Source organism: Tetrao urogallus (assembly GCF_951394365.1).
Source record: "Tetrao urogallus genome assembly, chromosome: 2".
Classification (NCBI taxonomy): Eukaryota; Metazoa; Chordata; class Aves; order Galliformes; family Phasianidae; genus Tetrao; species Tetrao urogallus.
The window spans coordinates 79,459,458-79,483,904 of NC_136814.1; the positions used below are offsets into that span (position 1 = coordinate 79,459,458).

General features: G+C 39.3%; 1 protein-coding gene across 1 annotated transcript in view; it reads right to left on the reverse strand.

Annotated features, from left to right (window-relative positions):
* Positions 1-14,208, reverse strand: part of SENP6 (SUMO specific peptidase 6) — a gene marked incomplete at both ends in the record, with an annotated part of 66,736 nt that extends 52,528 nt beyond the window's left edge. Inside the window, one exon of the mRNA XM_079550880.1 lies at positions 14,157-14,208. Coding sequence (XP_079407006.1) covers positions 14,157-14,208 — 52 coding nt within the window. The remainder of the gene's footprint in view (positions 1-14,156) is intronic.
* Positions 14,209-24,447: the final 10,239 nt, after the last annotated feature.

Genomic DNA, 24,447 nt, shown 5'->3' on the forward strand with positions numbered 1-24,447 from the left:
ATCCTCACTTCCTAGAAGCTGGGGCTTCTTGCTCCTATCCTGCACACTGCATACAGCAGCACAGTGCCCACCTGTTCAACCACACTACCACAGCACAGCTGTAACTGCACAGTGCAGGAAAGAAGCATCCACAACCAGAGACTCTTTTAGGCACTAATGAAACCTAAAAAATCTGCACAGAACTGCAGTCTAGTCTGAATTTATAAGTAAGCATTCAGAGATTCATTGTTTAGAAGATGCTTCACCTTTCCTCTCCCCAAATTACCTGCAGATGCAAAAAAAAAAAAAAAAAAAAAAAAAAAAGGCAAATTTACTTCCAGTAGTAGACAATGATTATAAATTGATAGTAAGTGAGATAGTGAGATGCTCCATTTAGTACAGAGCTCAATGGCAGAGCTGTGTGATACATATGTAAAGGATACAAGTACGGACATCCTGTTAGAACTGAAGGCGATTTAACTTCTCAGCTATCTAATGAAAAAAAAAAAATCACAAAGTTCTAAGAATGGTATTTCAACAGAAAGCCAGTGATAAACAAAAAAGAATCCACATCCAGATTAGAAAGGAAAAAAAAGCAACAAAAAAGCATTTATAAGCAGTGCGGAGCTGAGAGATGGAAAAGCATCTGCATATCCTGATAAAAGATTTCTTCCTACTCCATTTTCACACACATCGTACTCCTTACTATAGAGTATTATACAGAATGACTGGCATAACAAACACAGTACTGCTGCGGTATGATCCAAACAGTCTAACATTTTCTGAGAAGTACTGACAACAAGGACTAACAAAGTACAATAGCTTAGAAATACATAAAATGTTTTCTTTACAACCTCTTTGATGGCTTTTCTGGTAAGACAGCAGTGGTAACCATACAACAGACAATTAGTGTTTCCCTTTGCGACAGCATCAGAAAACAATACAGATTTCAAAAGAGCCTCTTTAATCACATCAGCAGTGAAAGAATGCTAAAGAAAGGGTGGGCTGGTTGCTCACTGAGAAAGGAGAAACGCACCTAGTTACAAGGGTCACTGAAAGGACTGACGAACTCAAGCCTTTTTATATATTTTTTTTTTAGCTCCTCCAAAGGTCTCTGCTAAGTTCTGTCCTCCAACCCTCAAGTTCCTCAGTGCTATCAGCGCAATCTAGTCAAGGAAAAGATGATTAACATACAGTTAAGCCAACTATACATGCTGAAGTCCACAGGACCAGACAAGAGGCTGATAGCATTGAGGAAGCTTGCTAACATGACTGCTAGGCCACTTCCTATTAACGTGGAAAGGTCATGGCAACTGAAAGAGGTTTCCCATGACTGGAAAAACATTGTATCTTTCTTCAAGATAAGCAACAATGATGAACTGGAGAACTGCAGGCTAGTATTTCTCACCTCTACTCTGGAGAATGTTATGGATCGTATTCTGCAGGAAAAAACTCCATAAGGACAAGAAAGTGAATGCCAATTCACTAAGGACCAACTATGCCCAACTACCTGACTGCATTCTGTGCATTCCTTCACTGCAGCAAGGCTTTTCACATGGCTTCCCATGGGGGCCTTATATCCAGACTGGAGAGATGTGGAATAAGTGAATGATAAGGTGAGTGAAAAATGAGTTGGACCAACGGGAAACCGAAAGAGTCTAAAGGATGATGACTAGCAGTACAAATCAGCTGAGAGCACACCTCAGCAATCTCTACCAGAACCAATACCTTTCAGCTTCTTTGCTAATACTCTAGATGATAAGACCAAACATACTCTGCAGCTTTGCAGATGATACTAAATTAGAGGAAGCAGTTCATACACTAGAAGCAAGGGCTGCTATTCAGAGAGACATGGCAGGCTGGAGAAATGAGCTTACATAAAACTTACTAAGTTCCACAAAAGCAAATGCATCTGGGACCCCAGATGTAAGTCCTGCATCAGAGACAGAAGCCCGTGCAACAGTACAGACTGGAGGCAACTGGCTAGGAGCTGCTCTTCAAGAGGATCTGTGGGGGTTTCAACTGAGAAGCTGAAGATGGGTCAGCAGGACCACCCCACAGCAAGGAAGGCCAACCACTTGACACAACTGCAAAAGTTCCCTCGGTGTGGGGAAGTGATTCTTCCTCTCCATATGACCCCTGTAAAACCGTATCTAGGGTACTGCAGTTTTGCACTCTCCAGTGTATCAAAGACACAGACACTGCAGCAAGTCTGGAAGAACGCTGTCAAGATGGCCAGGGGGACATATATCATATCATACAAAAAGAGGCTGAAAGAGCAATAAATAAACAAATAAATAAATAAATCAGAGGCAGGAAGGAAAATTAGACCCTTTTGCCATCTTCCATTTCCTAACTGGAAGGAAGAGAAAACATGAAGCCAGACTCTTCAAAGATGCACAGCAGAAAGATGTGAAGAACCATACACAAGCTGGAACAAAACAAATCCAAACCCATTGTAAGAATTGATTTATTTCTATTTATTTCTGTAACAGGGGCCAAGCAACAAACCAGGTCATTCTGACAATTCATGGACACGGAACAAGGCCCTGAGCAATCTGCTCTCACTAGGCGTGGGTTGGGCAGGAGGTTCCAATCTACATGATTCCAACCAGCAGTCAAGTGATTTCTAATCTACATAATCCTACCACAAAACTAAAAAAAAACAGTGATTAGTCGTAGGTACAAACTTTCAGTTAAAGCAAACCCACCACTGTCACAAAGGCTCCCAGAATTATGTACCTCAATCACTTTCATTCCCTCCTCTCCATAAGTCTGACACCTACACAATCTTCCCAAATAAGTTAAAAAACATCAAAAGCAGAATCCAAACAATAAGTAAGGTTAAAAAGGAGAAGAAAAAAAAAAAAAAGAGAAGCAATATTTTAATCTCAGAAGTACAGAAGTACTAGCTCTGCTGCTAGACTGAAGGCATACTAAAAATTCAGAAAGGAGACTGTTCTCATATGAAAGATAGATGCAGGAAATATATTCTACTGTTACATAGGAAAATTCAGAGACTGAAAGGTTAAAATAGGCTAAGGATGATTTCTGAACTGTCAACTCATTCTAAAAAATACTGGAGTGCATAAAGCACTTTAAAGAGGATGATAAGTAAGAATTTCAGAACACAATTTCTGTGGCAGGTCGGTATGTGATACCAATCATACATGATCATTGTTAACACTGGAAGAGTTTTTTAAGATAAGCAAAATGAAGTAAGAAACCTTACATTTCTTTTCCAGAGTATCTGGAAAAGTTCCCCTATATTAAAAAAAAAAAAAAAAAAAAAAAAAAAAAAGTGTCCAGAATGTTTCTGTGAGAAAAAAAATAACATGTAAAGGTATGAAAGGAACTCTATGATGCAACTAAAGGAGAAATAGAAAACATAAAACTAGACCCTTCTTCGATGCTGTCAATTCTTCAAAATTCCCCCAGATAACACCACCAACAACAAAAGCATACAAAGAATGCTCAACAACAAAGAAAACTTCAGTAATTTATTGAAATGAAAAGGTGCACCTTAAGAAAAAAAATCTGAGTAAGGAAAGCGTGAAAGGAGGATGAAAGAGTTCTTTAAACTCTAAGCTGTGGGAACAATTTGCACTTGCCTTTCTGTACAGGCCAAAGATCATCTTTTTTTTCCCCCTTTTTTGTGAGGGCAGTGAGCTGGACTAGATTGCTGATACAGCTGAAAGGTAATGCAGACTAGCTCCACCAACACTTTTCTATCTATCTAAAATTAGTTTTCTGCCCATTTAGCTCAACTTGAGGTGAAGTGCTGGAAGCGTCAGCGCTGACACAAGGAAAGCTGCAAAACACTGTCAGTGGGAGGGGCAGCAGGACTGTCACTCTGAGCAGCACCCAGCAGCTAGGAAGGCCTGGTCCTACTGCAAATTGCTAAAACAAAGACTTGCAGGCTATATATTATGGCCTCACATGTGGGAACTGCTAAGAGTTAAACTGCCTTTGCAATCAGAGATAATCAGAGCTGTGAGTCAAGGGAATCAGAGAGCAACTCAGCAGCCAGCTGGTCAATTGTTCAGTAGGCTCCACTGGCTACACTTTAACACTAGACATTCCGCTCCTGTATCTCCAGTATCTTTACTGAATCTTTACTGAAATCCCATCCCACAAAGTTTAAATAAAATGTGAAGAAAATAGTAATATGTCTGTAAATATGTTTGTATTACATTATTTTTCTAATAGAAGTACTAAAGTTCCAGATCTAATCATGCTAAATTTCAGGAGCACCAACAACTGTTAACAAAACCACAGCATGCTAAAATTCATTACATAGACTTCTTTTTTTTTAACAGCTAAAAAACAAAACAGACTCTACCTTTAATATCCCTGGAAGAACAAACATTTTCTCAATAATTACTTTCAAAGGCCATGAACACAACTGAAAACCACTGATTAAGTAATTAAAAAAAAAGGGAAGAAAAAACAAAAAACAAAGTAACACTTGCCAGCTTGCTAACTGCATCCAGTTCTGAACTTGCTTTTCAAGAAATACCACTCAAAAGACAGATGAAGCAAAACGCTCAAGCTTTCAAACTACTATCCTGCAGCTGGAGATAGGCTGGAGCCATCTTCAGCTAAATACTAAACCCACAGACACCTTCATCAAAAACCTATCAAGACCTATGAAACTGCTCTGAGTTCCCATCTCCCTTTCATTACAAGCCGTTCTTCCAAGCAAGGAGCAGCGTCTTCTCCAGGTAACACTTTGCTTGATGAGAAGGAACTTTCTGACTGCATTCATGGCAGGGATTTTTCTCTGCTATCCAGCAGGTAAAGATTCTGAGATCACCTATTTCCCTTACAGCAGTATCCAGTAATCTTGTTTAAAAGTTTATTAGCCCGCCATGTTAGGTAAATGTAGCCATAATAACCCAGATCAGAGAAACTCAGAAGTCTATTTTCAAAAGCTTATTTTAGTTGTAAATGATCTTAAAATTGTGTTTTGAGCAGCGAGCCCTGGTAGAAATAAAATTACAATGGACAGCAGTGTTTCTAGAAGATGTGAGCCTCAGAATATACAAAAGCAACTGCAAACATGAAACCTTCCATCCCCTGCATAGTTTGAATTCTCATCTAATGGGCTCTTGAATAATCTTTCTGTTAGTCTGTCATATTAAATTCTATCATCAGGGAGATATTCATATCTTGTTACATGAGCCATAAAAATGGGATATGCCAAACAAACACCACATTATATCCTACAACTTTAATAAAAATACAGCAGTAGGATGAATTTTTGTGTAAAAGAAATAACTTTATGGCACTAGACAAAAACAATCTCATGAAAATAAATATTTTTGCAGCTGTTTCTTACAGACATAAATTTCTAAGATTAAATAATATTAATCATGTCACACAGCATGATGTTTTACTGTAACAACCAAACACTATTAGCATTTATCATTCCCAAAAATCTTTGTGGCAAGTTTTACTAAATGTGCACACACACACACACACACACACACACACACACACACACACCAGGGAGTTTGCTCCAACTCCAGCAGTTTGAAAATAAACAAAACAGGAAGGCCTGCACAGTTTCTGAATGATTACTATTCTTTACTTACAATCATTCAAGATTTAACCACAGAAAGATACCCTACACTCAGTGCCTTTCACTCCAAATTATTTGTTTATAGGACTTGGACAAGCACTCAGGAAAGTGTCCTAACATCATGCAGCACTTCCTCATTAAACGAAAATCTTTTAAAGGCCGGCTGACCAATGGGGGAAGAATAACCACAGCTTCGTGATCCTGATAACTTACTCCTTCCAGTCTCCAGCCTTCACCATAAACTAGTTCTACGCAGAACTTAACCTGTTATTTAAAATAATTGAGTTTTCCTGGGCAGAGTAAAGCTGATGTTGCACAAGAGAATTAATTCTGAAGATGAACTTAAGTACTGCATCTTAAGTTGAAATTACACCCACTAGAGACAAAGGAGGCACATCCTACACCTCTCACACCCAGGGGCTGTCTGCTCTCCCCAAGCCCACCCAGTGTCCTACTCCATATGTTCCCCTTCAGTGAGCCAATTCAGAGTTTTGGCAAAGCACAGTCTGGCAAGACAGTACCCAACAACAAGCTTCACCTCTTTGGCAATACAGCGGTGAGTCCCAGGAGCGGAGTTTGAGATGCAGCACAAGACTGAAACATGGACAAGGTCAGAGGGGAAGGAGCAGCTGATCTCCCCCACCTGTGGCAGGGAGCCCTCAGAGCAGCACAGCTGTGGTATGTTCTGTAATCAGTTTAAAACATTCTGTTAGTCCTCCCTGTGCCTAAACCAGTTAACAATGCTAAGCCTTGCAAAGAGAACCAATAAATAGTTGGCATGCAGCTTTACATTCAAAATGGAGCTGCACCATAAGATAAAAGCAGCCATGTCATAGTTCACTGCTTCAGGAAATCCACACGCACAATTTATCATCACTCCGTATGAGACAACAGCACCACACTGCAATCACCTCGCTGTCCTCTGGATAGTTTATTCTGAAAGAATTATTTGCACATTTGATATCTGTGAGCTGCAGATTGCTAGTTTACATTAACCACGAGACATCGGTATTCATGCTTTTACGACCATCATTTTAATAACTAACTATCTCCATATATTATTAGGACATAATTCTTTCCACAGATTACTTGTAAAGAAAAGTTATTCAAATAACAGCATTGCCAAAGCTTTATTTAACATCTAGCGGATATTATACCATAAATAAAAGTAAAAAACAACTTCAAGTTATTTGCTCTTCATCATTTCTGTTAGTTATAGTACCAAAATAACCATTAGCTGTTCTGTATTCTGATTTATACTACACACTAATTCAGAGATTGAATCCCATTTGGCAAAATCCCCAGTCTGATTCAGGGAGAAAACACAGTACAAGAAAATCAAGTAAGTGTACAGCAGTTTTACTCCAATCTGTTTAAAGTACTCAAAAGGCATCTCACGAATTAGTGTACACACTAATAAACTAAGTTCTAGTTCGAAAGTGCACAGTTCTCAGAAGAAAAGTTTCCATCCTAGAATCACAGAATGGTTTGGGCTGGAAAAGATCTTTAAGGTCACCCAGTTCCAGTGCCCTGCTATAAGCAGGGACACCTCCTTCTAGACCAGGTTGCTCAAAGCCCCATCCAGCCTGACCTTGAACACCTCTAGGGAGGAGGCATTCATAACCTCTCTGGGCAACCTGTTACAGTGTCTCACCACTCTCGCAGTAAAGAATTTCTTCTAGTATCTACTCTAAATCTATGCTCTTCCAGCTTAAAATCCCCTCATTCTGCTACTTTCCTGTAGGCCTCCTTCAGGTACTGGAAGGCCATGGTGAGGTCCCCCCAGAGCCTTCTCCAAGCTGAAGAGTTCAAACTCCCTCACCTCAGCCCATCGTTGTAGGAGCTACTGCCTAATTTGTGTGACCAAATCAGGCAATGATTTAATTTGATATCATTTGATTTTAAATCACTGAGTAATACCTCGTTATCTTTGCCACACTTCCTAAAAGCCAAGAATTTTATTGGCCTCAGAAGCAGAATCAAAACCATCTTTTAGCCTATATTTTTGATGAAAAAAATATATTACTTGGTAATTATTTGTGTATCTATCAACATGGGCTGCACAGCACGTATGAAGGCAAGTGCCATTTACTCTTCTGACCACAGCATTAGCAAGCACCCAATCTGCAAACACAAGACACCAACTTTGACTTCACAGCTTAAGAATAGTATAACCTAAAAATACTACACATTCTCTGCTGCTGAAAACAGTAACAGAAAGCTTAAGACATAAAAAAATAAATAAGATGAAGATAATAAAAATACATTTTTGACTTAAGCAAGAACCAGCAGAGAGCATCAGGGAGATTTCAACCTATGAAACACAATCCTACCTTAAAAAAATACTCAAACTTTAAACCATACAGGCACTAAAATTGAGGTCAAGAAATATTCCAAGCCTCTGTTTCTCCCAATGGAAGTATCTTCTAGAATAAGTAAGAGAATAATTATACTTGCCCTCTAGTTGTCCCCTATACCTCTACAGCCTCCTCTGCTAGAATATCTGCATTTTTAATCTTGTTTTCTCAGCCACCTGCTGTATCTTCAGCTTTCATGCACGTTCTTTCACTCCTTTCTGCAGTGCACACACATATGCACGTGCACACCCTGACCTGCACATCGAGCCCTCCAGCCACTCTAACCCCGACTGCTCAGCCAGCATCCAACATCACTTAGTAGCAAAATGCACCATGCTGAGGAAGCACTGAAAACTTCTGCTTCAAAGACATTGATTTCTGATTTCTCACTTTTAGGAAAGTGCGCAAGTTTCACAAAGTTTCTTGCTATTTACCTCTGCAAACAAAAGGCTTCAAAAGATATCAGTGAAAAGGAAGGAGACAAAATGACCGATGACTCACAAAACAAAACAAAACAAACACCAACAATCCCTCATTCATAAAGCAATATTTGAAAGCAACAAGTTGAGTTAGGTGATTAGTTTCACTTTATAGGATCTGCTACAGCACAAGGCACTTGGACATCCCTCAGTTATCTCAACTACAGCCACAGCTAAAGCTCTATAGGAAAAAAAAGGCTGATACTATATTGAAATCTATGCATAATGTGTTAGAAACAATAGAAAAAAAAGAAAAAAAATAACCAAAAAACAACAACAGTTGTTGAAAACACAACAATAATAATCCACTGTTTTTTGTCCTTGTACAAAAACAGGAAGCAAAACATTAAAATACCCATATAGGCTTATTATAAAAGTATTTGTGCAAAAAAGGTATATGCAAAACGTTGATTTATCCTTCACAGAATCATTAAGGTTGGATGAGACCACTAAGATCACCTAGTCCAACCATCAACCCATCACCACCTTGCCCACTAACCCACAAAGCTCAGTGCCACACCTACACTTTTCTTGAAAACTTCCAGGATAAATGCACTTCTTTGGGCAGCCTGTTCCAGTACCTAACCACTCCCATTCACATCAACCTACCCACCATGTCACATACTTAAGATATCATTATATCATTGCTATTATTTTTACAGTTGCACTTACACACAGAAGAGAGCAAAGATCTCTTTTAGGAACATTCCCATGTGGTGGGTTTTTCTTCCTTCACAGAAAGACAGAATTTCTATACTTTCTCTGAGGGCAGACTAATGCTTTCCTATCAACCCCCCCCAAAAAAAACCAACAAAAGCAGATGAAGCTTCCTGCGCAAGGCAGCTTCTCTTACACCAAATAACAGATGCTCCCATCACAAAAACAAACACACACACACACAAAACAACACAACCAAAAAGAAACAAAGTAAAACAGAAAATTGCACAGAGGTGCTTTCCAATTCAGAAAGCTGAGGACAAGTCTGGGCTCCTAAAATCCCATGTCCAAATTAAAGGAAGGACATTATGTGGAAGCAGAATTAGGCACAGGATATTATTTTAGAATGTGCTACCAAGTGCATTACAGCGTGTTTTTATAGAGCACTAATAGATAAATGAAGGGGTTTTTTACTATCTTTTTAAATGCTTTAAGAAGCAGTTCATCTTTTTATTAATATTTTGTGCCACTTATCAGTCATATTAGATTGATACATACAAAAAATAAGACAGTGTGGAGACAGTTTCAATTTAATTTTGCTGAGAGAATTCTCAACCAGTGGGATGAAGATCATTACTAGCAGATAATATTACTTAAGTGAACGAGGTTTCCTGTTCTTAAAAGCTTTGCAAGGAACAGTGAAACAACAAAGAAGAGACATACACAGTGCCATAAAGAAACTCTGAATGGGACTGAGGACAGGGAGACATAAGAAAGGCATCATCATGAATTCCTCACTTTCAGGTAGAAAATCATTCTCAAAAAAACAAAAACAAAAAAGAAAAACCAAAAAACCAAACCAAACAAAACAAAACAAAAAAAAAAAAACAAAAAAAAAAACAGGAGAAAAGAACGTATTCAGACACTGATTGAGCTGACGGAGACCAACAGCATGAAGTAGTTCAGATTCTGAAAAAGACATGGAAGAAAATGAATGATCTTCCTCCAGTTCCAAGTTAATACCTATCTCCATGAAGTCATAAAAAAGCGTCAGAGATGGCAGTGGAGACACTTCAGACATAATTTCACAATCAAGAGAAAATAAATAAGAGAACAGTCATAGCAGGTAAAAAATTTTCAAGTATTCTACCTAAATATAAACTCTGCTCTGCCATCCTAATTCGTGTTATTCTCATCAGATATTTCACAGAAAGATAAAAATAATGAAAAAGCAGGAAAGGCTGACGGCCGCTTCAAGTGGCAGCACTCTGTCTATACAGTCATATACACAGACTGTGTGTTTCTGTGCTGCTTCAGAATCTCAGCTTCCCTTAAGAAAACACACAAGCCCGCAGCCTCTGATTTTCAGAATACAGTTCTTAACATGTGAGATGAATGAAAAACCAAGCAGCTTTCTGGATTCCTCAGACAACTGAAGCTTCAGCTGCTGCTGCTGCTAATGGGTTATCCAAGTAGTTTTCTCTATTGCCATTAGGAAACTTGTAGCCAAGAAAATGGAATGAAAATTGTGTAAATTCCTGTCATGACTGCACCAAAGTCTCTCAGCAGCTCTGAAGGTAGTGACTGGCCACATTCCTTAGAGAGGAGGTCCTCAAACAGAAACTTAACAGAAAATCAGCTCTTGGTATCACTATTTTAACTACTAGGAGACTGAAAAAAGAAAACAGGAAGGAATAAAAGCATTTTTGTTTCTTCTGCAAAATAAACGTGTTTAGGAATACTTTAAAGAGTTCATCATTTCTTGTTCTCCAGCCTTAAAGTTTCTCCATGTTCCTGTAATAGGTAACAGGCAATTTCCTCGCAGCTCAATAACATCCAAAGTGGCAGAATAAAACACAGTTCCCCAAATTTTTCCACAGGGGAAATAATAGTACTCTCCACTCCTACAGCAAGCACTGAACATTTCCCTATCCTAAATCTAAACAGATTTGTCAATCCTTGCATTACATTTTATGTCTATCAAAAGCACACGAATTGATGCAGATGTAAATCTCTGTTCACCAAATTTTTAGTCCTCCAAAACAGGAAAGAACTCCCATGCATGGGGCCTACTTTGTTAGCATAAATTGCTGCACTTTCTTCCCATGGCTAAAACTTACTGGAGGAAAGTAAATCCAGAACAAGGAAAAAGTTTTAGTAATTCTAATTCCAAGCAAGCTTAAATTTGGTACTCTCAGTTCTTCTGAATGTTCAGTGTCTCAACATTTCAAAGAAAGTAAACATGTAAGTCACACATACCAACATATACAATATCAATATCAATTATCAATACTAAAAACTAGGAGCGCTACTGCAGAAGGATAGCGAACACAGCTTTAAAGAGACAGACATTATCATTCTAGGGACCTTTTTCACATCTTCCATAAGACAGTCTGTACAACACACAGCATAATAATATGGAAAAACTGGCCAAAATGAATATCTGTATGAATCACACCAGTGAAGAACAGCGTTACCAGAAAGACAGCAGATAAATCAGTCAAGGAACACCCTTCCAGAAAGATTACTTTGTTTTTATTGGAGAACGAAATAATAAAAATATTAAAAGGAAACACTTTGACAACAGAATGACAACCACATTTCTTCATAGTAATGTCTATTACACTAAGTAAGAAAAAGAAGTAGTATCTTACTGGACAGTTGTCATCCAAACCAAAATTCTGAATATCGTTCTTGGAAGGAATAATTTATTTTAACTGCATGTTTATTTTAAGTCAGATTGATAGTCAACACAAGTTTGACAGCATCAGAATTTTCTTTCTGTGTATATATACAAATACAAACAGAGAGACACGTATTTCTATTAGACTGAGTTCAATTACAGTTGACACAACTGCATTTGGTACCTAACTCATTTGTTTTGCACATTAATGGCAGAGATTTACAGAGGAATTCTCAGTTCTCCCTCTCCCAACCTTCCAAAAAACATCACATAAGCAATTGGTGCTTGCTGCTTTTGCAGATTTCTGCATATGCTGGAGTCTGAGAAATATATAGACTCAGACTAAGTATAGTTAGAATTCTAGGCTCACACAGTAATGACGACCTTGCAGTAGAAGTTGCCATGCCCCCTACTCAATACACGTGTATCCTTGCTCCTCTCCATGCTGTACTTGTTTCACAAATCTGGCACTCTCATGCTTGTCTAACATTCAATCTTTGAATAATGGTTGTTCTACATCATCAGGGTTAATCTAACATGCTATCATGTGTGTCCAGATTAAAGACTGCTAGAAAACCTACATACATATAGCTTAAATACCTTTATTTTTCCCTATGAAGTCAATCCTCCCTTCCAAGAGCCTCCCAAGTGACATCTTAGGCCATCTTTTTTTTTTTATTCAAATGAGTACAAAGTTAGACTGCTCTTACTAGATCTGCCCCAGTGTGATTATCCTATCTGGATTTGGTCCACCCTCAGGTATTTCTGTCACCACTGTACACATTAGGTTTTCTTCACACAAGATTCCTAACACACGCATGCAAATGCACCCGCACATTCTCAGGTTTTGTACCCAATCATGCCATTAGTGCTAAAATTAACATGACCCCAAATAACAGGGAAACACAAAACTGATTGATTACCCTGTCCATCAGTCATGCAATACTGAAACTTCCAAGGAGGATGCTACCCAGTGTCATGCTGGTAACTGCTACTGAAATATGACCTCAAAAATAAGAAATGTGGATACCGTGTATGGAGCTTATCGTCTGTAAGCCGCTGCCCAACCAGTATGCACGCAAGGTGCACAGGGGAGACCGCGACTAAACATCTTTGTGACACTTTTAGCAGCACACCATCTTCACGGTATTCAATGGAGAGAGTTCAGAAGAAAAATGCAGTGCCTGAAATGGAGCACCTGTGTTTCACCATCAAACGCTTTAAAGGCAGAAGTAAGGTAACGGAATGGTAGTTACTGACCAGGGGTTTCTGAACATCGGAACTTCAGACCAATTATTCAGAAGAACAGATACTGTTTTATTTATGCAGAAATTCCAATTCAGAACCTCTAGTAATAAAAGAACAAAATTCAACATCCCTCAGGAAGATAAAGGCTGTGAAGGACAACACCTATCAATACAGGCACGCAAAATCTCAACTGCTAAACTTAGATCTGACTTGAAATATACTCATGAGAAACAGTCTATTTCATCAATATACTTTTTTTACATATCGCTATGGTAAAAACTGAGCAGCTATCAGCCTGTGTCTATCAGCTACGCGCTTACTGCAATTTTGAGAGACTGCAATAATATTTTCTTTCCCATGGGTTAAACTGTGAAGATTCAACAATTAAACATATTCGAATTTCAGCAGACTTTTTACACTACAATTAAGAGCTTCACAAAGGAAAAAAAAAAAACAAAAAACAAAAAACAAACCCTTGTAAATTAAAAAAAAAATTACGCAAGGCTTCACAACCGCTAAAGGTTCCTTTCATTTGCAGCTGACAGATTCATCATCGGGCTTGTAAAACAAACGTAAGAATAAAGAGACCCCCTCCCCAAATTAACCTCAGCCCCACGTGGGCCTTTACGCTAGCGATTCAGAAGCGGACCAGCCGTACGGTGGGGGGAACGGGCTCAGCCCAGGCCGGGGCCCGTCAGCAGCACGGCAGGCAATGCCGCCCGGGCGGCGCTGCCCTCACCTCGCGCTAACCTTGCCGGCCCGGCAGCCCCCGCCCTCCCGCGGCCGCTCCCGCCGCCCGCCCGGCCGCGCTGCGCCCGGCCCCGACCGCGCTCTGCCCCGGCAGCAGAGCGCCACGCTCCCACCGTCCCCGAAAAATACAGAAAGAAAGAAAGAACCAGAAATCAAATCCCTCTCGCTAAGCCCTCCCCCGAAGCAGGTCTCTTTTTACCAAACGAAGCCACCCTCTACGGCACCCACCCTTCCCCCACGCCACCGAGGCACCTCTCATTGTCGTCGTCCCCCCAAGGGGACCCGTTCCTCCCCCCCGATGCGCACACACACACACACGCTCGCCTCCCCCGTCCCCCAGTCCGTATCGTGCCCCTCGCCGGTTGCCAGAAGGAAAGGCGGCCCACGGGCCGCTCTCCCCCTGCCAGCCGTGCACGCACCTTCCAGAAACAAGCTGTCTCTGCAGCCGCCGCCGCCGCCGCCACCGGCCATCTTCCTCGAGCCGCGCTGCCTCACTCCATCGCCCAGCGAGGCGGCGGGGCCTGGCCCTTCCCCCGGCCTGCGCGCTCCGCCGCTCACCCACCCCCACTGCGGAAGGCTGCCTGACCCGCAGCGGCGGCGACGCCGAGGCCCGGCCCTCCTCCCGCACGGCGCGCACGGCTGCCCGGGCCGCGCTGCCTTCCGGCCCCGCGCAGGAGAAAGCGGCGGCGGCGGCGCGCCCGCTCCTCCCTCACCCTGCCCGCCCGTCGCAGCCCCCCGCGCCGATGCCGGCCGGGCCCGGCCCCGCGGCGGCCGGTGGCGCCCGGCGAAGGGAGACGGGCCTGGCCGGGGCTCCGCCGGAGGCGCCTCTGAGCCGAGGGGGAGGACGAGGAAGCGGTGCGCGCTGCGCTGCCGCCCCTCTCCTCCATGAACGGCGCGGCGGGGCCTCCCCGGAACCCTGGCTCGCCCGTCCCCGGGCGGAGCGGGGCCGCCAGCGTACCCCGGCCCCCGGGCGATAAAATGGCCGCAGTAGGGCTGCGCCCGGTAACGGCTCGGGTCCGTGCTCCCCCCTATCAGATCGGAGGCGGCAGCTTTTTGGAGGTGAGGAGGTGGATCGGACTGCGTAAAATGAATGAACTTTCAAGAAGCAGGGAGCTCAGTGCGCAGGACGGGACCCTGCTGGCTTCCCCTGCTCGGGCACAATACGGCAGCGGGCCACAAAGGTCTGACGGACCGTTGTCGGTCGGCTTTCTCGTGGCCGAGTTACGTTTAAATGCAAAACTGGGATTCCGCAAAAAGCACGGCGTTGGCAAGGCAACTGCACAGAAACTGCAAGTCATGGCCTGAGATGTATGTGATTTTTACAATAAATATAAATAAATAAAAATACACTTGTTTTCTAACGTGTGGATATTTATATTTTAAAAAGGATACTTCTAAAATACTTTCCCAGGATACTGAGGTACCAAATGCGCAGTTTTTAATAACCAGAAGGTAAATTCTGACCATTTAGAACTCTCAAAAACCAGAGACAGCTTTATTTCACAGGTTCCTAATGCTGGCATTTCATTAATGTTACCTTTACTGCAGAAATGAGAAATTTTTATGACCAATTACTGAAAAGCAAGCTTCCACAACTGATGAAACTTAAAGAGTACGTACGCCCAATGAAATCCTAAACTAGGTTGAGTTCACGTGCCTAGCGCTTCTGAAGATTAAAAGTTAGACAAAGGAAGACTGCAAGATTTCTCAATTATTTTCATTCCTGAGGTTTCTATACACATAGCAACCATAAGCCCATGTGCTTAAAGTCACGTAAAGGAGAGTGCTTAGTTTGGACACGAGAAAGAAATGCAGAAAAACAACTAAAAGCACAGAGGTGCCCTGTAAGACCTGAAAGATATCAGACTGCTCCCTGAATGCTATGTTGCCAGAGCTAATAAATAAAATAATGAAAATAAAAATACTGAAATAAGAATTCCACAACCTGGATCAGTGCTGCCACATTTACACTTCTCCATTCTCAACATATTTAGATGTGGAAAAAATGACTTTTCATGAGAGAAGTATCACAAAATATCCCGCTTTCATTAGTAACAAAATTAGATGGAAATAGATTAGGAAAATTCAGTGCAAGCTAATTATAGATTAAAAAAACAGAAGACCATATGTGCATACTAGAAACCTAACATTAAAAGATCAAAGTATAAATAGCAATAGAAGAAATTATCAGTATTAATCTGGCTGCAGAGTTGATTTTAGAAGAGCTCTCAAATTACATCTCATTGCGATATTCTGTTTGGTTTTGTTCTTTGTGTTGGTTTTTTTTTTTTTCCCTTTCTTTTAATAGGATACAAGCAGCTAGTATGCAGTAAAATCTTTCTCTCCTTTTATTCCATGAAGCTTTTTAAAGTTATTTTATTATGCTCAGCTTTGTTGGTTTGGTTGGTTGTTGTTTGTTTGCAAAGTATCTGGGGGGAGCGCCATACTGATGAGCCAAGCCTTTCCACCAGCCTCCTAACTCTGGTTGGAACCATAGGATTTTGTCATGTATAAGAACTGATTGAGTGAGCAATGAGGAAATGAGCATTCCTATCCCTGCTGATGAAAATCATACAGAATTTACAGTGGTTTTTTTTCAGTCCAAACGTTAGTTCTCTGAGTAAGAACCCAGGAACAAAATGGAGCAGCTCATTACTTCCTGGCTTCTAGCAGCCCCTACAAGCTGACTATTTCAAGTATGGATTTACAAACACTCACACAAGATCCTGAATTTACAAACATTTATATCTGCATTGCTCTATTGTCACAGCACTGCATAGAATGAAAAGCTGATTACCACCTTAGGTGAAGATGGATTTTTATTTCATCTCACAAATCTCATTTTTCCTTCTCTTCCCGCATTAAAACTTGTATTAATAAATGCAACTCAGATGACTTAGTAGTTAAATGACAAAAACGTGTTTTTCTTCTTTATATTTCTAATTCTTTCCCAATTAGTTCTTGTTTTAGCTATAGTTTTGTAAGATTAGCCAACAGAACAGGGAACATTACCCCTTGGAACTCTATTTCCTCACTTAAGAAAATAGAATCAGGGTTACATTTTTGTACCTTCTATAGTTCTGGCTGTATGCATTACTTATTTTGTTTTACTGTTACATAAATCAAATATAGACATTTTAGAGAATTTATAGGTACTCTGAATCAAATCTTTGTAATGTACAGTCCACGAACCCATTTTGCAGACTACAAATTTAAGTTTTTTAACAGTAATGCCATTTAGAAAATAATGATTATGGACTGAATTATGTTTCATTGTTTTCCGCTGCTGCTTTTGGAACAGTTCTTTGAACGTATTATTGATGCACCATCTATTTCCTCTATTAAATATATATTTTCCTTCTATCTTTATGACCTGATGCCCATTTTCCCCTATGCATTTTTAAAGCAAAATCAGATATATTTACTCTTCCAGAATATTCCCAGATGGAAAAGTACCCCTTGCCTATGACAATGCATCAAGATAAGTTTTTCTTAAATTTTGACATTATAGATAGTTTGTTGAGTAAATAGTAAATAAGTATGGGCTGTGATCATCAGGACTTAGTCTGAAATGTCTTCTTAAATCTTTCAAATCTGATCAGCCTATCTCAAAATGCAAGGTTGTGTTCTTGCAGATTAACCATAATGAACATCTATTAGATTTTCTGTTAGTGTCATGAGTATTTTGAAAAGAAAAATCTAGCTCTTCATTGCTGTGGCTTTTGCTTAAGTACCTGCTGTACCTTCTTAGCCATTGCTGCATTATAATCATTCAGAGAGAAACAATTTTTCCTTAAATTTGAGTTCTCTGAGATCAAGCAGATGTATTGGACCAAAAAAAGTTACGACTCGTTCAGCATCAAAGTGAGAGTTATAGATATAAAAGACCGATGGAAAAGTATGTGCAGCATCATCAGCCTCAGGAAAGGGCTTCAGGAAACAACCTTTCTTTGTGGAAGGTCTGGGTTACATCTGGATGGTCACATTTTTCTAGAAGAAAACAGGAGTGCGGTGCACAGCCCAGAACCATGCACAGCTACTGCGAAACAGTACCTCTCCTAAGCCAGAGCTGTGATTGTGAGCAAAAGGGAAACTTTATGGAAGGCAGCGATTTCAAACTTATGTATGGAGTCATGCAGAAGAAGAAGAAAATAATGGATGCAACTATGTCATGAAAAATAAAAATCAAAGACTACGTAATCAGGAAAACAAAATTATAGAAAAATTTAACGTAGTAAAAATGAAAGCACTTAAGGCATCCAAAAACATCCCACATCCAAAACACATTTTGTATACATGTACAATGTCAGATTCTGTCTCTAATCTCCTGCTTTTCAAATCTAAGGTATGTGCCCAAGTCAACTTTAAAGCAGTTTTAAGCACATTTAATAAATATGGAATCTTTTTTCATGTTAAGTTACACAAAAATCTCACAATTGCACATGGAAGTAAAAGTGCTTAATTGTCAGTTAACAAAGCAAGGCTTGCTAATGGTCTTTTTTTGCAATGGTCTCACCCTTTAGAAAAGTAATTACTGACTTGCAGCTGAAATCATCAGAGATGCTTCAAAATTAATCTCAAGGTTTTTTAAGTTGGTAAAGCTATCCAATTTAAACAAATACGTGTCAGAAACAGAAAATATGTAATTGAAATTGTTTCAGCAGGATCACACATGTTGGGGGAAGATCACCTTTCCTCTGCCTGTTTCATGAGATGCCCATTTCCATAAGGCTTTAAGAATACTTGTGTTTCAGAGCAATTAAGGCAGTCTTTCCCCAAACGGTATGTATTATATGTAGGTAACTTCTGTATGCATCTTAATTGTGTTTCTAAAATTAAACTACATCCAGGACACACAAAACATCAAATATTAACCTGTATGCATACAAGCAGAAATACATATTAAAAAGCAACAAAAAAAGCAGGTTTGTGTACAAGGGGTTGTATCATAATCAGAATAAAAGCAAAGCAAAAAAAAATCACTACATCCTACCAATGATCAGTGTATGTGTTCGTATGATGCTGGCAAAAACATTGAATTTCTTTCTAACAAATTTCCCTCTCATAAGAAGAACCTCCAAAATCTGTTCCCACTGCACAAAATTGATGAGAGATCTGGACTGTGATGATGGATGTTCGTGTCTGTGTACCTCAGCGGTTTTAGTGTATTCAGTCTCATCCGTGGAGTGGAACCAGTAAAAATACACGTGGCAACAGCTACACTGCAAAGAACAGAATCCACACAATAAGGATTTGAAAGATGTAAAGGGATAATTTAGTTTGACCTCCTGCAGACAGCTAAGTCTGTTGTTACGTTGTCTCTGGTGCATGCCTTTAAAAACTCTCAGTTTATGATCAATCTTCAGTATCCACAAATGATGTTTTTCCCTAGTATCAACCTGAATTATCTTGTCTATGAGTAAATTTCTTCTTGTATCTTAACTGGAGATCACTGAGCAACTTCTATATACAGGGAGAAAGCAGTTATGTTTTTCAGTCTTATCTCTTCTATAATTCCTTCAGCCTTCCTTAATTTATTATTTTTAATCTTCTCCCTGGAGTCCCTTTAACTTGCCTGCATTTTAAAGTGGGACATTCAAAACAGGACACAGTACTAATGTAGGTCTCTCTAAAGTCGAGTAAAGCAGAATGACTGTCATCTGCTTCTGACATACTGCAATTCCCCTTAATATAGCCTAAAACTTTTTCAACAAAATCAGTTAGATCATCAATTTGTAACCCAGTGTAACTTCTTGTTGTTTTTCCATTCTGTTGTTCCCTAGCCAGTTATATCTCATTTTGGAGTAGTTTGTTTGATTTCTCCTTCTGAAGTCTATGATTACTTGCCTTCACTACATATTAGCTTGCTGGTTTTAGACCACTTCTCCTAATCTCTCCAGATTGCTACAAACTCAATCCTGTTACATTAGGGGCTTACAACACCTGAGGTCTGACAGTGAAAATGCTAGCAGAATTCTGGCTAGGACAAAACAGCACAGAATCAAGTGCCTTTCTCAGGCCCACTGAAAAACTGCCATTTTTTCAGCCTGTTTTTCCTAGTTCAGTTTTAAGATGTCACACAGGACAATGGATAAAGTCTTACTACAGTCATTATCACTCGCATTTTTTCCCTAGTTATCCTGTATGCCAACAATTCCATTGAAGATGGACAAAACTGTACTTTGACATCAGAATTTTCTGTTTATTCTCAGGAACAGGAAATTGGAATACAAGTCCAAGAGATGCATAAGAAGACCTTGACATCTCCGTCAAAGCTTAAGCCCTTGCTCTTCTCAATCTTTTTCATCTCACCCACAAGAGGAAGGATGTTATTCGGTGGCATTATTTCATCTGTCAGAAGGTTGTGGATGTCTGTTGCTATTTCTGAAAATAGTATTTACATTGTTTAATGGAAGTATATTTTAATAACATAGGTCCACATGAATTGCTGTCATACACATAGCAATTTAGAGAGCCATGGGCTAAAACTTGAACACAGGAAGTTCCATACTGACATGCAGAAGAACTTCTTTATGGTAAGGATGATGGAGCACTGAAGCAGACTGCCTGGAGAGATGGGGGAGTCTTCTTCTTTGGAGATAGACAGAACCCATCTGGATGCCCACCTGTGCAATCTGCTGTAGAGAACCGCTTCATTGGAGAGGTTGGACTCGATGACCTCCTGAGATCCCTTCCAACCCCTGTGATTCTGTGATCTGTAATTGTCAAATGATGGGATGTATGTTTGAAAGGCTCTAAGCAAGATGAAGTTTTCTCCAGAGTTGTATGGCTATCCAAATTAGTTCATGTAAAATCACTGTGAAATCAGAAGTAAGATAAGTTCATGGAGTAAAGTCTTGGTAATGAGAGAGTAGAGAATTTTGACTGATGGAAGTTATGTGGGCCCTGACACAGGAGAGTTTAAAGAAAATGGAGTTGCCTCACGTGCTCACATTTCTACTACACAAAAATATCTCAGTGCGAGGAGATTTGTTAACTCATAGTGAGTACTGAAGTATTTGCCAGCACGCTGTTCCAGTTCATGAAGCGTATGAAGTGTCTGATTTCAAGGTTTTTTTGTTTTGTTTGTTTGCTTGTTTAAATTTAAAGATCTTCCAAGCCTTTACGCTCTTTGATAAATAACAGTGTCTTCACTATGGGTCCATCTGATTAATTCATTCCAGGTGTATGCCATCCCTTATCACAGTAGCTACGTGCATATAAATTAAATGACTCTGATTGTCACTGGTGTATTATTCATAATGGGTACCATTATGGATTAAGTTTTTCTAGTAGTCACATGTAGCTGATAGGAAGCCAAGAGGCTGGAATGCACTGGGTTGGTTGCTCCATTCTAGAAATCCCTGGAGACCCCTTTATTTGACACACCCATGTCACATAAAAATGTCAGTAATGTAACTTCTGATTTTGTCAAGAGTGAAGGAGATGTTCACTACATTGGGCGTAACAGGTGTGTGATCTGCCTCCAGTGGATTAGACTGGTTTAGATGTTTCACTCCTTTTTCCGTTAAAATTTCATGAGAATTACTTTGGTAGTTATTCACCTTCTCTGGGAGCATGAAGTCCACACAGTAGGTAAGTATATTATGAACATGCGTGAGCATATTACTTAGTCTGTTTAGAGTCAGAAGAAAATGGCTGTTGCTTTTAATATTAATGAAGACAATTATCTCTATTTCTTTTTGATAAAACTCTTCAAACTCTTCAACATGAAATTAGATTTACTTATTTTAATATACAGAATTCTGCAAATTTCTACAAAGGGGTCTGAGATCATAAGGACCGTCTTCTTCATTTTTAAACAAAATAGAGATATGAACTTCAGTCATTCATCGGTTTGAAGATGTGAAGTACTCTGACTGAGGATTTATGGTTGCTAAAACAATGTGAAATTCCAGCAGACTGTTTAAACTACTTACCATATGATATGATGACATTTAAAGTGGAGCATACCTACTACTAACATCTGTTCTATTTGCTGTCTTGTTGTATAGAAGCTTAAAGCACCAAGAAGTTTTAGAGTGCTGTATCAGTTTTCATCATAAAAATTCCAGATATGTACCAACCATAAGGATGGATAATAGTTGTAATTGTTCTCTGGAAATCTCAACAAATAAAATATAATCTTTTTAGAAGTAAGTAATATGATTTAAGAAAGGAAAATTGAATCACATTCATTACTTACAAGCGGCTTTCTAAAAGGAAAATTATCAAATAACAATTCTAGAAAAGTATTGGGAAGATATTTAATGCTATAGAATGCTTCTGCGCTGAAAAAACAGTGTTTTCTAACAGAGACTTTGCTCTTTGTATCTGCTCTGGTTTCCATGGAAATAAATAGGAGGCATTACTTCTGGAGAGATATACACATATGCTAAATATGTTTAAATATATTAATATGTTTTTATGGTTTATAATTAACAGGATACGATTAACAATATTTTCACAAATTGGGGACATTTGTTTTGGAGCCTCATTTTTGCCCTCATCACTCTATTTAGCAGCAACCCATCTGCTGCCATCTCCCCTTCAGCAGACAGACTCACCTTGTTCTCAAGGGTCCCTTTACCCATTTGTCTCAGTTCTCCCTGTGGCTCCTGTACTAAAAGCAATCCTTCAGCTTCTTGTCTGTCATTGTTCAAGCTCTCTTCCCAGTATTCCCCAAAATGTTTTTCTGTGGCTCTTTTTATTTAGTTTCCATTTTCAGCTTCTTTCCCCCTACCAAAACCGGTACCAAAAACTCCTCCCATGCTTCCAGCAGAGATTTCTCCAACTCTTTCCTTTGACAATTGCTACTCCATTCCTGCCTATTATTGCAGCTCTCTCCCACTGCTGTTTCTTCTACATTAGTTTGTTAGTATCCATGAGCCATATTCAATAACTGAGGGTAGTAATAGCTGAAATTTAACTAAATGAATAAAACCTAGTCCCTATTGAGTATATTTTCTTCAGTGCTGTAATTCAGTTTGATAAAAAGAGAGATTCTGTCCTTTTTCCATTAGCTAACACAAGTCATTTTGTTTTTAAAAATGTTGCACACATATATGTAAAACTGAAACAGCAATCCAACAAATTTCATATTCAGTGCAAAGAACCTCAGCAAAAACATAATCAGTGCAACACAATGTTTGAGATTTTAAGCCAACAAAAGCCAGACCATTTAGAGCTAAGGTTCCCATAGCAACCTTACTGTCTCCTCCTGTGTCTGTCTTTTTTTTTTTTTTTTTTGAAGAAAAGACGACATATTGCTAGAGAATGTGCTATATTATTCCATAAATAGAACCTCAGCCTAATAGGTAAGTTAACTACAGAAAAACTTGGAAAATTGTATATGTGACTGCAAAGGAAATTAAGTCAACGTGGCTCATAGAAGTACTGCATGTATATAAATACTACAGGAAATTTTCATGTAAGCTGCTGTTACAACATCATCATTAGCACAAATTCTGGTTGCAAGTAAATTTTTGGCATGCTTACAGTTACACCAATTATCTATTTCCCCAGATAAATAGAAAATATAAAAGGTAGTTAATTAGAGGAGGAAACATTTCACATTTCTTAAAAAAAATACAGGAATACTCTTCAACTTTTAAGGGATTATTTTTCAGAGAAGGCAGCTACATAGAACTACCAAGGAACTCAAAACAGGCAGTCAAACTTTAGGGCCACTTTAACATTGATTTTGCACTTTACATTGAAGTTATTTTTGATACAGAACCATCTCAGAGAACCTAGAATATATCATTACAGGCACAGCAGAAAGCACTTCAGCATCCAACTCATGAGTTTGAGTTTCTCATTCTGGATGCTGGTTTAGGCACTGCAGTTCAAGAGAATGAAACCCTTTTTTTTTTTTTTTTTTTCTCCTGGATCTAGATTAAGAGGATTAAGTTGATGTCCCTGGTAATTTACCATAACTTAAAATTGTGCTTTGTAGAATTGGAAACATTTTATGTATCATTGATGCAAAACTCTGGCAAACCACATGGTAATCAGTTAATTTGGACAGGATTTTAAAACAATAACACAATGAAGAAAAACAAGAAATGTCACTGAAAGAAATACTCCTGAAACAAATTAGAAAAATACCATCCATTTGCTCAGCTGGGCTGTAGCATACATTTTCCTTATTCAGTTTCTTTGTAAAATCTACAATGAAGCCCTGGTTAATGTCCTGACAGTTGTTAGCATCAAAGCAGGTGGATACTCTTGGTATTCAAGCACTGTTAGCTAAAGAAACCTGATGCTCAACAATGAGATGACTGGCAAATCCCTGAAGAATCTGCTTTTTCATAACAATATATGGACAATAACAGTGTGTCCAACTAAAAGTGGGTAGCAGTCTGAAATACTGAATAGATCCCCAGAGAAATAATAATGAGGAACTATTCAACCAATACCCTCTATCTGGCTCTCAAGGACATTACAAGACAGTAATCACATTTTGCTAGGCTGGATTCAAGTTTGTTGGAAGGAGCAGATTAACATTTACTTGTTAATCTGCATTTAAAATAGGAAAGGGAGGAAGTTAAGATTTTTTGGGGCGAAAACAAAGGAAATGTGTGGAATCTTAGCGTCTGTATAGTGAGTTTTCTTCTAGATAAGGTTAAGGTAGGCACAAAGAAGTGGCACGGATTGAAAATACAGAAACAAAACATGAAGGAAAAAAAAAAAAAGGAAAAGCGTAAT